Raw genomic sequence first — 15716 nt, forward strand, 5'->3', positions numbered from 1 at the left:
AATTTCATCCTAAAATAAAGTGGAATGTTATGCAAATTGCTGCATTAGCTCAGAAGTCTAATTTGTTTAAGGAACCTAAATCAGGGTTTGGATTTCAGTCCCATTTAAGAACAGTTTTGCAGAACTGCCACTTAGGACTTGTTTGATCAAATATCGAGGTGACATAAAGCTGTGAACAGGCATAACTTAAATAAATTCAACCACTAGTACATACATGGTATACTGGTTTAAGTCAAATAAGAATTGTTCTCTGCATGCTAAACTGCAGCACACTGAAAAGGAAGGGAATTTCTTTTCTGTGCCTTAAGAAATCATGTAGTTATTTGGAGGAATGGTTATGTGATACATGAGGACTCAAAGCACAGGGTCAGTATTAGAAGCTTTCCATCTGGGAGTGGATACTCTACACTGGTTACTCTGAACATAATGCCTACTATTTATTTCCATGGAAACTACAACAAAGAGCACAAGAACACTGTTTGATAGAGCAAATTCAAAACACTATTTTTCAATACATCAACCACTATTAGCTGGGCATTTTTGCCAACTACAAAAAAGAGCCCTCATGCTGCACTCGTAAAAATCTGCACCCGTGGAGGTGACCACTGTCACTGTCATCACTGCTGAAATGCACCACCCACCGCCTCACTGTGCTCACACCCACTAATGGTCTTCATGAATGTTCAACAAGCATCAATGAATGTCAGTTTTTTTCCACATGGAGGAATTCAATGACACACCTTTGCTCCAACTGCACTCTCATGTCAGACCTCGTTCTGTCAGACTGCCCTTCTTCTGCCATCTGTCACATGGCAACAAAATGGAATGGAATACAAGCGGGAAGGTTCAACCTCTTCTGCCATAACAGCCCTCATATTTCTGTTACCAAGTATACATTTGTTTATCCCTGTGTCCTTTCAGTGACCTCTTCAAATTCTGTAATCTATGCGTGGGGTTAACAAAGACTGAAAAACATGTTCCAACAGAAGGAGACTCAAAATCTTGTTCTAAAATTGCCCTGAGATGGTATGAATAAACATGTTGTTCAGTCAGTAAGCCTTAATGTATTCTGTGCTGTGATGCAGTTTGTTTTTCACCCTCAGTAGGAAGGCTGTGCCTATTATAAATCACGGCTTTAGCAAGATTTAATTTTTACAACTAAGAAAAATCTATGGCAAGACACAAGTTAAGTATAGTAACGTAGTTTACCCTGCTACTCATAAAACCAAATAATTTGTACGCCTACACAAGCATCCTGTTCTAAAACTGAACATCAAGCATTAATGGGATCATTCAAATAACACTCCAAACTGCAGGCACAGAGCTGACCTAATGTGCTTATCTGAATGCAAAAGTATAATGAATATGATTTTCAAGTCCTCTCTCAAAACCGGCATCTGCTAAACGAAACAGATCCATAGTGACTTGCATTAAACAAGTTTCTCAGCTTTTGAGTCACTGGAGATGTGATTCAAACACATATTAGAAATGATACATACAAGCCAATGCCTCCAGAAGGTACTGTAATTAATTGCTTTATATTCGTGGTCTATCCTTTTTAAAGCAGTCTGAAAGGCACAGAATTAAAGAAGGTCCATCAGTGTGCATTTTACAGATAATACAACAGCAATATTAATTTAGGATGCAAAAGTCATAGGCAGTGATCAAGCAGTGATCTACCATTGTCTGTAGTTAAATGAAAAGAATGAGGATTAATGCCAAGGGTTTGGATCATTTACTCTCTCGTATTAGAAAGGAATTAAGAATCTTTTTGAGTATGAATGATTACATTTATTCTTGGGGAGAAAATTTCTTCATATACACTTCACTTAAGAACATCCTATCATTCTTATAATCAAATTCCTAGTGAAGATAAACAAGATAACTCACACTTTTCTTTACATAAAAAAATGAGTTATTCAGACAAAAGCAGTAGGTTAGTAGTTCAAATATTCCGAAAAATAGCATCAGTATAATGTCAGATGAAAATTGATGAAGTAGCAATTAACGACATTCAGTTAAGTGTATTACTCGTGGGATTTATTCAGTGCAAACACAAATATGATCAAAGAACAGTGGTCACAAATAAGACCACAGATAATGCTTGTGTGTGTGTGTGTATGTGACTGAAGCCCAAACAATGTTATCTGACATTTCAAATTTAATTAGAAACTCGAAAAGATACTTCTTTGACTCATGTTGTAGCAATCTCAGAGAGTTTGCTTCATAGAATAAACAACAAACCCTTTCTTCTTGGATTAAAAATGTATTTACAATTTATGCAACCAAGTATCATACTGCCACCTGATGACCTCTGCTCCCAAGACTTCCTTTATTGCAATCTAAACAAGAAGCGTTATCTTCTTTTAACTGATTCTTCAAAGAGTCTCTTGGTCACATGAAAATCTTCTATCAGATGAAGTGGGAGACAGCTACTGTCTCAAGCTAATTAACTCTCACATTAATTCTCACAACATGTCTCCTTGGTATGTACTCCTAATGTGTAGGAACTCGGACAAGTAAAATTGCCTTATTTGTGTAAAGACATAAACAGAAGCTGCACTACGTACTCTTTCTTCCATTTCCCAGTTAACGTGACCATTATAAGCAGAAGAAAAGTCAACATAAACACATATGTCCACCTCATGCATTATGGATTTTATAATACCTGCAGTTCAATATGCAATATTACATATATATACATACACATATACATACACGCACACACACGTTTTTTTTCTTTTGTCTTTGTCAGGTTCTCTTTTCCTTCTCTGACAACACCTTTCTTCTAATGCCCTGTTAACATAGCGTTGGGCATTTCTGTCAGTTATGGAAAGAAGTGTCTTTGCTGTGATGGCTTTGGAAACAAGTTTGTGAATTGTAGCAATTTTTCAGTTGGTCTTGGAGGCTTGGATATAAGAATAGCAAAGTAGTAGCTTCAAAACAAAAACCAACTCCAAACCTGCAATACTTTTGATGCGGCATACATATTACACCCCTTTCTTTAGGGCCTTGCCTGCCTAACCACATACCAGTGATACGCCCAGGGATGTGCCCAGATTGATCCACTGATGCTGGTGACACATGTGGGCAGCATTTCCCACCTGCTCTTCAACAGCTACAGTGGCAGCTATACTCAGACTTAAGGGTCTGATTTGGACTTGCTGTGTCATTTATTGTTATGTGTGAATTATTTCTTTTTATATGACAAATGGTCCCTAGAGTTGGTATTATAATTAATTTTCATAAGTTGAATATGCAAGAAAAAAGTGCATTTCTTTGTGAAACTAGAAAAGTTATTATCTTCCAAATAACTTTTCAAATCATAGCTCACAGATCTAACACATTTCTTTATCTGCCTGAAGCAAGGTCTGTACAAGATAACACCAACAGTAAAAATGTCAGCCTTTTATCAGTCAAGAAGTACTTTTCTGAGACGAGGAGAGGGAAAGAATCTGATCCACAATCAGTACAAAAAGTACAGCAGTGCTTCAGGCTTCTGAAATGGATAATGTTTGTGTCTTACTTACAGTTCTTTTGGTTTGCTTTTATTTATTAAATGGCACAAATCAAACTCTTCTCTGAGTTATATCAGTGTAAATCTATGAAAGCAGGCCTGGCTCCAGTAGCACTGCTGTAAGTTTACTTCAGGATTACCTAAAGGAATCACTGGTTCCAGCACCTTCAACAGTTATTATACAGTGGCCAGGTAGATAGGTAGACATTTTAGCTTTAGAGCCTTAGGTGTCCTCACGACTCTACAAACTGTGCTTTCTGCTTCAATTACCCTCTAGCTAGGTATCTAGGTAACAGCCATCTCTGTAACTCTAAATACATTTTGATGATCATCTGATAGCCTCTACATTAGATGTTTCTTTTAGTGTAGCTTTTCTATCAGGACTACCATTCGTATTATTGAAATTGTTTTGCTGCCAACCTTTTTACTACAAGTATCTTGAGAAAGCATCAAATTACATATATTGATATTGATCTCCATTATTTTATTTTTATATATAGTCTTACCTTGGAATGATGGATGATGAGAATAGTAATAAAAAAAAATATGCTCTACAATAGGAAAGTAATCTCCTCCATTCATACACTGGCCTCATAAATCATAGAAGCAATTTCCAGAAGAGCTATGTATAGAAAGAAATCAGACCATACGCTACATCATCATACTGCTTTGAAAAGCTGCAGATGTATTCAGCGCCCATTCAAATTGTGGGAACACATATTACTTATGTCAAAAGACACTTTCTTTCAACCTTTCCTTCCCTACTGCTTAGTATTTCCAAATACAAAAGATGCAGCTTTTTCAAATGTTTTAATGCAACCACGACATTTTTCCCAGTCCACTGGAGAGAGATTCATGAAACAGTGCAATGTTCTTCCTGCACCTGCTGCACACCACAGGAAGTAGCATGAAGGCATTCATCTTATGTACACAATTCTGATTTTTCTCCTCTCGTCCTAATGGCATGAAAAACATTATTGCCAGATGTTCACATTTAAATTTTCTGGATAATTGAATTTATTGCCTAAAAATCTCTTACGTATGGTTGCTTATTCAGAGGTGAACTCTGGCTGTGCAGTGCTGAAAAAGACAGAAACCTTTAACCAGGCTTGGCTCCTGCTGGGCAGACAATGCAGCAGTGAATGCTACATGCCCCAGACAAACTGGAAGACTAGGCAGGTTTCACTCAGGACCTCACTTCCTTCTGCCCACAAGAAGACTGGTACCAGGCCCCTAAATGCCAGCAGAAGAAAGGCCAGAGTAGCATCGCAAAGATGCTCACACCCCTGTTAATAGCTGGCTGTTAGCATGAACAGCAGAGCAGGACACTCCAGACAACAAAAACAAACAGCCATTATCCCCATGAAATGTTGCTGATAATTCAGAAATGTTGTTGATAATTCACAAACTGATTGTGGCTTGCTTTGGCTCTAAATAATGTGTTGGATACTTACGAGCATTGTAGGAAAATATATCTTGAAAATGCATTTCTGGGAAAAGTGGGCAAAACTTTGTCCACCTGATGTTCTCTGCAGCGTACGGGAGGAACAGAAGGGCAGAGTAACGCGGTGTGAGAGGCAAAAATACAGAGACGCTCTCGATATTAAGCCCATCATTTTGCAAAACAGTAATGTCTTCAGTCACTCTGTAAATTCATTTGATTCTGACTCTTTGTGACATGAGAGGGAATAATGTGATTGTACAAGATGACTGAAAACAACAGGAAAATAGTGCAAAATGTCTAAACTTTGCCTATCTAGCATTAACTCAGAAAAAAATAACTAGAACTAGATTTTCAGTTACATTTTCAGTTATCATAGATGCCTGTTTATTTACTTCTGAGACCATGTCACTGCACAGGACTGATGCTTAATTCCAGTTGAGGCTATTTAGCAAAGGGAATAGTTTCAAAATGTGAATGCAACAAAGCCAAAGCATTAATCAAGGTTCTTATTAGTGCAGAGGAGAATAAAGACAGAACTCACTGCTCTGACACCATTTTTGCAGAGCATATTTTGTCTACATCCTAGCTCTTCTATTTCCTGTTTTAAACAGATATTACTCCACCAGGGTTTGCCATTAACTTGTTTATTTAACACCTGTAATATTTTCCCAGTTATACGAAGTGAGATACGCCAGGTACACAGAAAACTCTTAGTATTATTCAGGGAGAGTCTCCTGACAACAAAATTGTGGTTAAAAGACCACTGAGGGACCCTGGAGTGTAAAGTGTTGCTCCTTCTGTGATACAGAAAGAACAGATCGAGGACACGCAGTGCAGCACTCAGTGACATCCATTAATGTTTGGTTTAATTACATGTAAAGACAGTGCACAAAACAAAGACATGCAGTCTACTGTCAGAAGAGATGAATATTACAAAATGGCAGTGCATAAATTAACTGGTAAAAAGGAACAGAGAAATGCATTCAGAAATGCATTTGGAAATGCTTCTGAAAAGAAGATGATCAACTTAAGATTTAATTTCCTCATAGAAGGTGGGCTCATGCTTTTTCAATAATGAAAAGTGAAAAGGCCTGCTGCCTTAGATTTAACTGTGCTTCTGGAATTTACAAGCAAAATAAAGCAAATTTACAAGCAAGAAGAACAGACGGATGTATTCTGATAAATATTGTTTAGTAACTCAGGTGAACCCAGCACTTTAGATTGGGGGATAATAATAACTAGAATACATAGCAGACGGTAGACACCTCAAACAAGTGCTACAGTCACTAAAATGCTATAAACTATATCTCTTGTACACGCGTCAATAGAGGTGGGTGTGAAATACAGAAATCATTGTTATTCTCTGGGGCAACAGGCCATTTAGACCTGCTTTCCTTGACAGCAGAATATATCTGAAGCCACTGACTGCTGGAATAAATAAAACGGAAAGCAGCTGTCTCCCTTAGGCAACTTTCCAATGCCTGAAGCAGCCCCATAAGTGAAACACCTCAGAGCCCTATGATAAGGGTGCCGGAGAAGTCTCTTTCATGCCTTTGCTCAGCCAGGGCACAGCTCTGCTCTCACAGGCGTCTGTGCTAAAGGGAAGGATGTGACATTTTGGTACCACTGGAGTAATCCACAAAAGTACCCAGAATGAAAACCAAGTGGGAAAACCCTCACAGAAGCTTTAAACCTTAAACTGCAGAGGTGTTCATCTCAATGGTTTGCTGCCAACAAACCACCTTGGGAATAATAATAATGATAAAAAAATAGAGCAGAATAAAATCATTGTCCTCATTTTACAGAAGAGCTCATGGTAATGCAGGGCTAAAAATGGACCTCACTCATGAACCTTAGTTATGTGCATTCACTATAAACCAAGTTACTTCAGTTATACTCTGGTATACATGCATTTCTTCATCTGCTCATCACTTAAGGTGCATTACTTCATCTGCTCATTTCTCATATTTTTCCTATCCTTTCATCTCTTGCTATGAAGGATCTGATTTATTAATTTATTTATTTTTGGGTGTGCAGCGTCACAACACAGAAGGATAGACTAGAATTGAGACAATGGTATGCCTGTAAAAGCTAAAATAATAAACACTCAAACTGATCAAATCAACTTCTCATCATAGTTTTGGTTCTTGTTGTTGTTGTTATAATTCCTCTGGTTGACCAAAATGTATTTAATAATTGCAGGTCAGTTATTTATACTTTGCAGTTACTGTCCATGTAAGATATATGCAGTATGCTATGTAAGTATCCAAGTAGCATTGTAAGTAAATACTATAGCTCCTGTTAGTTGAAAGACAGCTTACACATGTCAAAGGCTTCCCTGCAAAAATAAAGTTAAAAAGATAAATAAGTATAGAAAAGGCAATACCAAAGAATAAAAATCTGAACATAGTGAAGAAATGCTCATAAGGGTATATTTAAAAGCAGTTCAAATCTCTGAAGAGGAGACTCTGTGGTGCTGTTGATGGTTGCTTATGGGCATGGCACCTTACTGTCTTTCACTATAAAATTGTAGCCCTGAATGAAAAGGTGCCAGAGGTGGAATGTCTTGTTGAAAAAAATCTATTCAAAAAACGCAAACCAAGGAAGTTTCTTAAAGGCAAATCAAAGGCAAAGGAGGTCATTGCCAAAATTACTTGGAGAGCTAAAAAAAAAAAGCAATAACAGAACATTCTGTATATGGACATTTTAATTTTAAAAACAAACTATACTGAAAAACTTCACAGGATCTCACAAGATCTATTGATTAACTTTCTAAAAAACAGACTAAAGGTAAAGAAGAACCAGAAAGTTATCTCAAAAAATCATCAGCAATCAAGCATTATAAAGAAAACTTTTAAACTCACAGAAACATTGTTTATGGGTGCTTCACTAGGTGATTCTTTATTTGACAACAGCAACTCACACCAGTAAAAACTAAGCAGAAAGAGTTATTTGAAGGGCATTTTTGGAAATTTTCTTGCACAGGTGAAAATGACTGCTCAAAGTGATGGGAGTTATATGCAAAGCGTATTGCATATGGTAATCTATCTGGACTTGTGCAAAGTGTTTGACACTGTCCCACATGACATCCTGGTCACCAAATTGGAAAAAAAATAAAATGATGTGATGGATGGACCACTCTCTGGATAAGGAATTGGCTGGATGGTCACAGTCAGAGTTGTGGTTAACAGCTGTGTTCAAGAGGAGACTGGTGATGAGTGGTGTTCCTCAGGGGGGCTGGAACTAGGTGATCTTAAAGGTCCCTTCCAACACAAAGCATTCTATTTTCTATGATTCTATAAAGAGTATGAATGTGTCAGCACTTATATTGAGAACAACATGTAGGCAAGCACTCCTTCACATAAACAATCATCACAAAAATGGTAAATACCTTGAAAAAGTACTTAGGCAATTTTTCTTAAACTGAGATTTTACCCATACAGATTTTTAACGTGAAAATTATGGTTATCAAAGTACTAATAAAATGGTTAGACCCAAAGAGGGAAGTCTGCTTTCTCTAAAAGCACACTATTATTGTCTGAGTTAAAATGCACTCTCAGCAAAATGTTTTAGAGTCTCTTGTGACTTTTCATTACTTTTCATTATTTTTACCTTTGAGATACTATTTTCATTTAAATCAAACACCATGTCTCCACCGTCGTCCATCCAGAGATTAAAGGAGTTTACATAGCATCTCTAATGGAAACCTGACAGTATCATCACTGGACAAGCCAAATTCCGGCCTTTAATTGAAGAGATCTCAGGGGAAAAAAGGGAGGATTATTGGAAGGCAAAAACAAATTGCACATGAAAAAAACCATACTAATTTTTCCCTGGGACTCCTTAAGAAAACATAAAGAAATTTTGCAGAAGAATACAGAAATAAACTCAAGATATCATTTAAGGACATGAAAAGTACCTCAGACATCTCTTCTTGATCCTTCAAATGCTGTGCGGAATGAAGCACTCTGTCAGTTGTTAGCTAGCAAGTTTAAAAGCCCCATCACATGGACCATAATTGTACATGCACTACTATGTGTGACAAAGCCCTTCTAGAGAAAGGCACATAGGTATCCTTGACAATCATGGATCTAGTGGTAGTATAGGTGATATCAAAGGTACTACAACACTGCAATTAGGTACAGATACATAGGAGATAAGAAAATATATCCTGGAAGATACTGAATAAGTTTTTCATGTACTGTTTATGTTCATCTTGCGTTTCAATCAAATGGGCTATCGTGTAGAGAATGAAAAAAATATACATATTTATCAAGCCCTCACAAACAATAATCAACAGCAACGTTAACATAAAATAATGAGGATTTACAAGCTTATGCAAACTAAATGACATGAAAGAACAGTGGTGCCTAGTTGAAAAGGTTCTGGGCATATTCTGAAGCACTCACGGAAGACGAAGAAACATTTTTCAGATTAATGACAAAATGAATATGAATCATGGTTTTGAACAAAAGGGAAAATGAACACTTTCAACATGAAGTTACTCAGTTTTCAAACTCCATGCAGTAACAGCTAGATTGCTACTTCTAATATGGTGTGAAGTGAATACACAAGATAGAGAGGAAAATGTCCAACACAGCAAGATTTATTAAGGATTCAAGGGAAGGCTTCAGGCAGGACAGTTCAGCAGTTACTGTTTTTTATTTGGCATCTTTGCACAATTTTCCTTAGATAAGAACTTACAAGTGCTGTGGCTTTGATGGCTGAAATTAATTTCCTAGCTTGCAGAAAGGAGTCACTGGTGCCAAAAACCCTGAGTGACCTGTTACACCTTTGCAGCTGATGGCAGGTTGCCACTTGCCATGAGAGCAGAATGGTGCTGGAGTGTGAAACTGCACAAATCAATCCTTTTATATGGTGACCTCATACAAAGGAGTAAGCTGTCATTACAGGAAGAAAAATTGCAGTAGAAGAATGAATCCTGTGTTTAATAGAACGTGCTCTTTTAAAGAAATGTTCTCTGCTGACTGTGTTAAAACGCTTCTCTGTTCCTATATCCCATGTTTGTTCCTTTTTGGCATCCAGGGCTAGCTGCTCTGGCTCTGCACACAGTCTCACCATTGTTGGTGTAAAAGGCCTCTCTTAAGGAGAAAATGCCATGAGAAAGACCCTTCCTGTATTCTTGCCTGACCAACTCTGCAGTTGCCTTCAAATATCTGATCAAAACCGCTTTCCTCCTTTCCTTTCGTCTTCTAGTTGCATTTCTTCTCTGCTATCAATGAAAGCCTAATTTATGTAATAAATCTCTAAGGTATTCTGAAATTCTGAATTTCATAACTGTGCCCACGTAATTATGATATACAATGAGCTGCCTCGCAATACTTGCAATCTTTAGCTTTCTGCCTTCCTATGTCCCCTTTCACACGACTAGGACTGGTTGGTGGCTGGTTAACAGGAGAAGAAAAATTAAGCTATTGGACAGTAGCACAAATAATCAAAGTTCTTCAATGACTGTTGCACCACTTAAGCAGCAATTAGAACACTTGAATTAGAACACTTGAAGTGCTGTGGACAACAGTTGCAGTGATCACCTTCCAGACAACAATACTTCAGCAGGTTCAGTAGCAGCATTTGAGGATAAAATTCAGGTAAGACCATCAGCTGCAATTGTGCTTTTAAATAAAGACTGGCACTGAACTGTTTTGAGCAGAATTGAGCAGCAACATCTTCAAGCAATAACAACACCTCCTTTTCCAAATGCCACCACTTATTACGTTTAAATAGTACTAGCATATTCAAAGATAAAATGAAAATTCCACCAGAAACATCTAATTCTCTCTGAAAGTTCTTTTGGGTGAAAGTAAATGACTTCAGACACTTCCGTAGCCAGACTGGAGTATCTTCACCAAAGCAGCTTTCCAACTTTGTTTGAACATTCTCCAAGATAGAGAAAAGCATTTGCAGATCTTATGGCTCTGAGAGAGCTGCTGCATAAAAGAATGAACCAGGCTTTAACATTCATGCAGCAATAAATGTATAATTAGATCGATATATCACCAAATTCAGAAGAAAGTATGAGATCACACATGGTTTAGAAAGAACACCTAACAGAACACAATCAAAATCAGTCATAAAAGCTCTCTCTTTTCCCTAGCTATACTTAAGGAGTTTTTTACAGCATTTCGTTTTGATAGTTGACTTCAATGGAGTATTTCCACTTCCTTTTATTGTCAAGGGCAGAGAAGAAGCAGGGAGTAATTTTCCACACTTCAGCAACAGAAAATAAAATATTTTGGAAGAGAAAATCTTGATTGGTGCTAGGAATCTCAGAAATGCACATAGTCATAGTTACTGTTTTCTATTTGCCTGATTTAATTGATGCTGTTCTACTCAAAGAGAGTAGGAAGGCCTCAGTCCCACCGTGCACGTGGGGATAAGTTTATTAGCAAGTTCCAGCAAAGTCTCCTAAGAGTAGGACAATTCTATCACTACATAAAACCAAAACTGCAAGAACAAAAGAATGGCCGAGTTCCAATGAAAATCATTAATCACATTTCTGTAGACAATGTAACATAAATCATGCTTAAAAGAATAGTGAATTTATTTCAAACTGGTTATTTTCAGAAATCCAGGATAAAATAGCCATTCGTTACAGTATGGCAACTTGATACTCATTAGCGATAAGTATATAGAACTGTTTTCTTCCTAAGTTAACCTCCAGAGTTGAAACTTTAACAGCCAAATTACATTTCAAATTCCATGTGACCATTAGAATGAGCTAAACTGTTGCATAACATTAGCCATTCTGTGTGTGCATGTGGTGATGCTTCAAGGGCACGTTATACATTAACACTTAACTACTGGATTCAGACAATTTGCTTTCCCTTGGTGCTTGTCAGGAGTACAAAACACAGGTAGTTTTCTTAATGCGCACATTCCTGTGTCTGGCCTTTCTCCAAAGCTTGAAAGGCCATCAAGGCAGTTTTCCTTCTTTAGCCTAAGTTATTTGCTATGCCGCTATTTAGTGAAAGAGCATAGTTTTCTGTGTCTCAAAAGAATTGGAATTTTTCACCTGTGTGTCTCAGTTGTATCCCTGCAGCATGTTTCCCTGTGACTGTGGGCAGTATAACAAGAATGCTGCCTTTCCAGCAGAAGGAATCAGGTATGAAATGTGGGCAGCTTTAGACAGGGGAGAACTGGCCACAACACCCAACTGCAACACAAACACCTTGCAGTAGGGCGTATTTTGATAACAGCTTCTATTACTTACATCTTCCTTCAGCATGTAACTCAGACATATCCTTAACAGGCAGCCCATGCTTTGTCTCAGTGAAGTTTAGCAGCACCACTCAAATTCTTCTGGCTGGAGGAAAGTAGTATGAATCTGGCCAGTTTGGGGGTTGAGATCTGGTGTAACATCCCCTTATTGACTGAATTTTGGTCTCCCAATGCAAAAGGCTCCTAAAAAATTCCAGCTCAGAGGAGAACCTAAGCAGATTCTGAGGAGACATCTGACCCTTTTGGGTAGCTGATCCCAAGAAACACACACACAAACCGTTTAAGTACTTGGCTGAATCATGGTACAAACACAAAATACTTATGCTTAAAAACAACAGGCAAATAGACAAATAGATGGGAAGAGTTTCCTAGCATTCCAAGCTTTTGTTTAGAAGCTTCACAAAGCATTAGAAGAGTCAAAACACACCTTGATTTTTGTCTTATAAAAACCTATATTAACAAAAGTTTGAATGCATATTCTCAGGAGAACTGATGAAAAAATATTGTAGCTTCTTTTCCAAAGACAGTTTACCTATTATGGTGTGAGGAACAAAGCAGCAAAAAAGAACAAGGGGGAAATCCTCATTTTATCTGCTGTCCTTTTTCAGAGAAGCGCTGCAGAAGGCTGCCTTATGCTACACTCTTTGATGCTGCCATAACCTTGCTCTCCCAGCTCACGAATCTGAAGTTTACAAAGGCTGATGTCCTAATAATATGCAATACATCAACAATAGCCAGTCTTCTAAAGGATATTTTTCTTGAACGGTTAACAACAAAAATCAAACCATGTCCTTCCCCCAAATATGAAACTATCTAGTGGCTCTTAATCTATGGTAACAGGAGCAAGCACAGATTGTACAATGAATAAACTGTTTTGAATATTTAACTACTTTTCTCACAGACTTATCTATTATTTTACTGAAACTGATCAGTGAAATTGGGATGAGAGAAAAGACTATGAGGAGAATGTACAGCTGGAACTTTCAGCAACACCTGTAACAGAAATCTCTTTTCTACATTTTTTATCATTCTGTTTGGGGAATGCACCCAGTACATCTCCCTACTGCAGTTCTGGCAATGCCAACAGGCTGCAAGCTTAGCTACTCACTTGGGAATTTTCTCAATGTGAAAAATCCCTGAAGGGAAAGCTGCTAGGGCGTGCTGTGAGAGACAGTAATGAAGGCAAACAAGCCAGGATCCCTTCACAGCTCAGACAAACAAGCAATAGCAGATCTTGATCTCAGTTTACCTTTGCATGCTAGGCTAAGGGATGCCAATACAGGCAAAGATTTATGTGCACATCACATCTCTGTGATTAGCAGTATCTCTGAGAGGGCCAGGGAGCCAGCTGGGGCTGGTAACAGCTTCACACATTCAATTTTAATTGACTACTGCGTGCTTGTCAGATACCTCAGTGCTGCCTTCCTTCTGTTTTAACTTATGCCAAAAGCTTAACTGGTCCCAGTGACCATAGGGAACAAGCAAGTGAGAAGAACAGAACAACTGCAGGAACTGAACAAAGTCTATGCTCCTTTCGGAACTGCATTCTAGGTACAATCTGCTCTAAATTTCAAGATCATAGATCAACTATCACAGTTCAAGCTAGTCTCTTAACCCACAATTATACATTAAAGCAGGCTTTGATTTAGAATAATTTCATTTAATTTTCATTTTCCGCGTCTATATTTAGAGTCCAAACTTTTCTCTCTGAAAATTCTCAGGAAATGCTTCAGTGAGATCAAGACTCTACTATTAACACCTACTGATACAGCGTTTAATGGTATAGAATCAATTAAAGTACTCAAAACAAACAAAAAAAATAGCCATCCAAATGAGTGACAACAGTATTCTCCGCAGTGTTTCTTTCCATATCAATAACAAATGTATAAAGTAAAAGTCTGACTGAAATTGCTCCAGAAATGCATGCATAATTTCTCTAGTAACTCTTTTTAAAGCACATATAAATAATTTTGCTGATAAACTGCAGACAGCATCACAGTTGAAAATTAGGTAATTATAAATTTTACCTCTGCTTTTATTTTATTGTCTCCAAAACAGAGGTGCTGTAAGTAGGCTGCAGCATTGGACTGTACTGATGGAAATTGATGCTGTAACATCTGTATAACTTCTGGAAGCTCTGGATCTCGCCATCCAAACTCTCTGTGAGAAAACAAATAAGAAAGACTCAACAAGAATTCTTCTACTAGTGGATGGATATATGTAGCAACAGTTTGGCCAACTAAGATGAAAAACATATCTAAGTTTTACTTTCCACTATTTTTAAAGTGCACATTTAATCATATATGAAAGGATTTTCTGCTCTAAATAGTACTAGTATGAAAAAAGTTAAATAAATCATAGCTAGAGTAAATAACTTCATGGAATTGTCTCTACATGCTAAAGTTCCTTAAATAAAACATCATATAAGAACAGAATAATCCACACCATTATACAGCCTCTATTAAAATCCAAGTATAGAGTACTAGAATCATAATTCTGAATGGTTTGCTAAGAAATTTTGTCAGGAAGTTATTCTTATTATATAGTTATATTAGTTTATTATTTACTTATTATATAGTTATATAGTCTTTTATTTATTGCAATCTTTATAAAAATTACTATCTCATATAATTAGTGATTACCTATTTTGTCTTTTGATTTGTTGTTTTCAGATATAGCTCCAGCTTAATGGTAAAAATTTATATGATACATAGTATAATACATACAATTACATAATTTTACATATATTACAGTTATACCATACACAATACATGGTTATGCATCTGATTACTTTTAAATCTTCATTAGTAATACTCAGTCTAAAGCAGATGATAGGCAAATAACAACAACTCAGCACATGCACTGTCTTTTATTGCTATGAAGCATGATACACCATTAGCATTGAGTGAAACAATTGATTACAAGTGTGGTGAACAAGCACCAGCAGGTATTCTGCTGTTTCCAGAACTCAAAATCAATTGGTCACTTACGTCATTTTTTCCACTGTGCCTACAGCTAAAGGCAGCCATCAAAACGGCTTTTGCCTTTGTGTCCCAAAATCCATGCAGCCACTCTGCATGAGACAGCTGAATTCCTCTGTACTTTAGAATCACAGAATCACCAAGGCTGGAAAAGACCTCCAAGATGACTCAGTCTAACCATCCACCTACTGCCAATATTTCCCCACTATTCCATGCCCCTCAGTACAGCATCTAAATGTTTCTTGAACACCTCCATGGACAGTAGCTCAGATGCCTCCCTGAGCAGCTTGTTCCAGAGCCTGATCACTCTTTTGAGAAGAAATTTTTCCTAATATCCAATCTGAATCTCCCTAGCACGGCTCGAGGCCGTTCCCTCTTGTCTCCCATGCTAGTTATGTAGGAGAAAAGGCCAATCTCCACCTGGCCACAACCTCCATTTACACAGTTGGAGAGAATGGTAAGATCTCCTCTGAGCCTCCTTTTCTCCAGACTGAACAATCCCAGTTCCCTCGTCCATTTCTCATAATGCTTGTGC

The 15716-nt window shown here is 37.5% G+C and overlaps 1 protein-coding gene across 2 annotated transcripts in view; it reads right to left on the reverse strand.

Moving 5' to 3' along the window:
- The window catches only part of CTNND2 (catenin delta 2), a gene marked incomplete at both ends in the record, with an annotated part of 505693 nt that overhangs the window by 142987 nt on the left and 346990 nt on the right, over positions 1–15716 (reverse strand). For both annotated transcript variants that reach the window (XM_079533797.1, XM_079533798.1), the window contains one exon: positions 14228–14360. In XM_079533797.1, the coding sequence (XP_079389923.1) occupies positions 14228–14360 (133 nt within the window). The remainder of the gene's footprint in view (positions 1–14227; positions 14361–15716) is intronic.

This window comes from Tetrao urogallus (genome assembly GCF_951394365.1).
Source record: "Tetrao urogallus genome assembly, chromosome: 3".
Lineage (NCBI taxonomy): Eukaryota > Metazoa > Chordata > Aves > Galliformes > Phasianidae > Tetrao > Tetrao urogallus.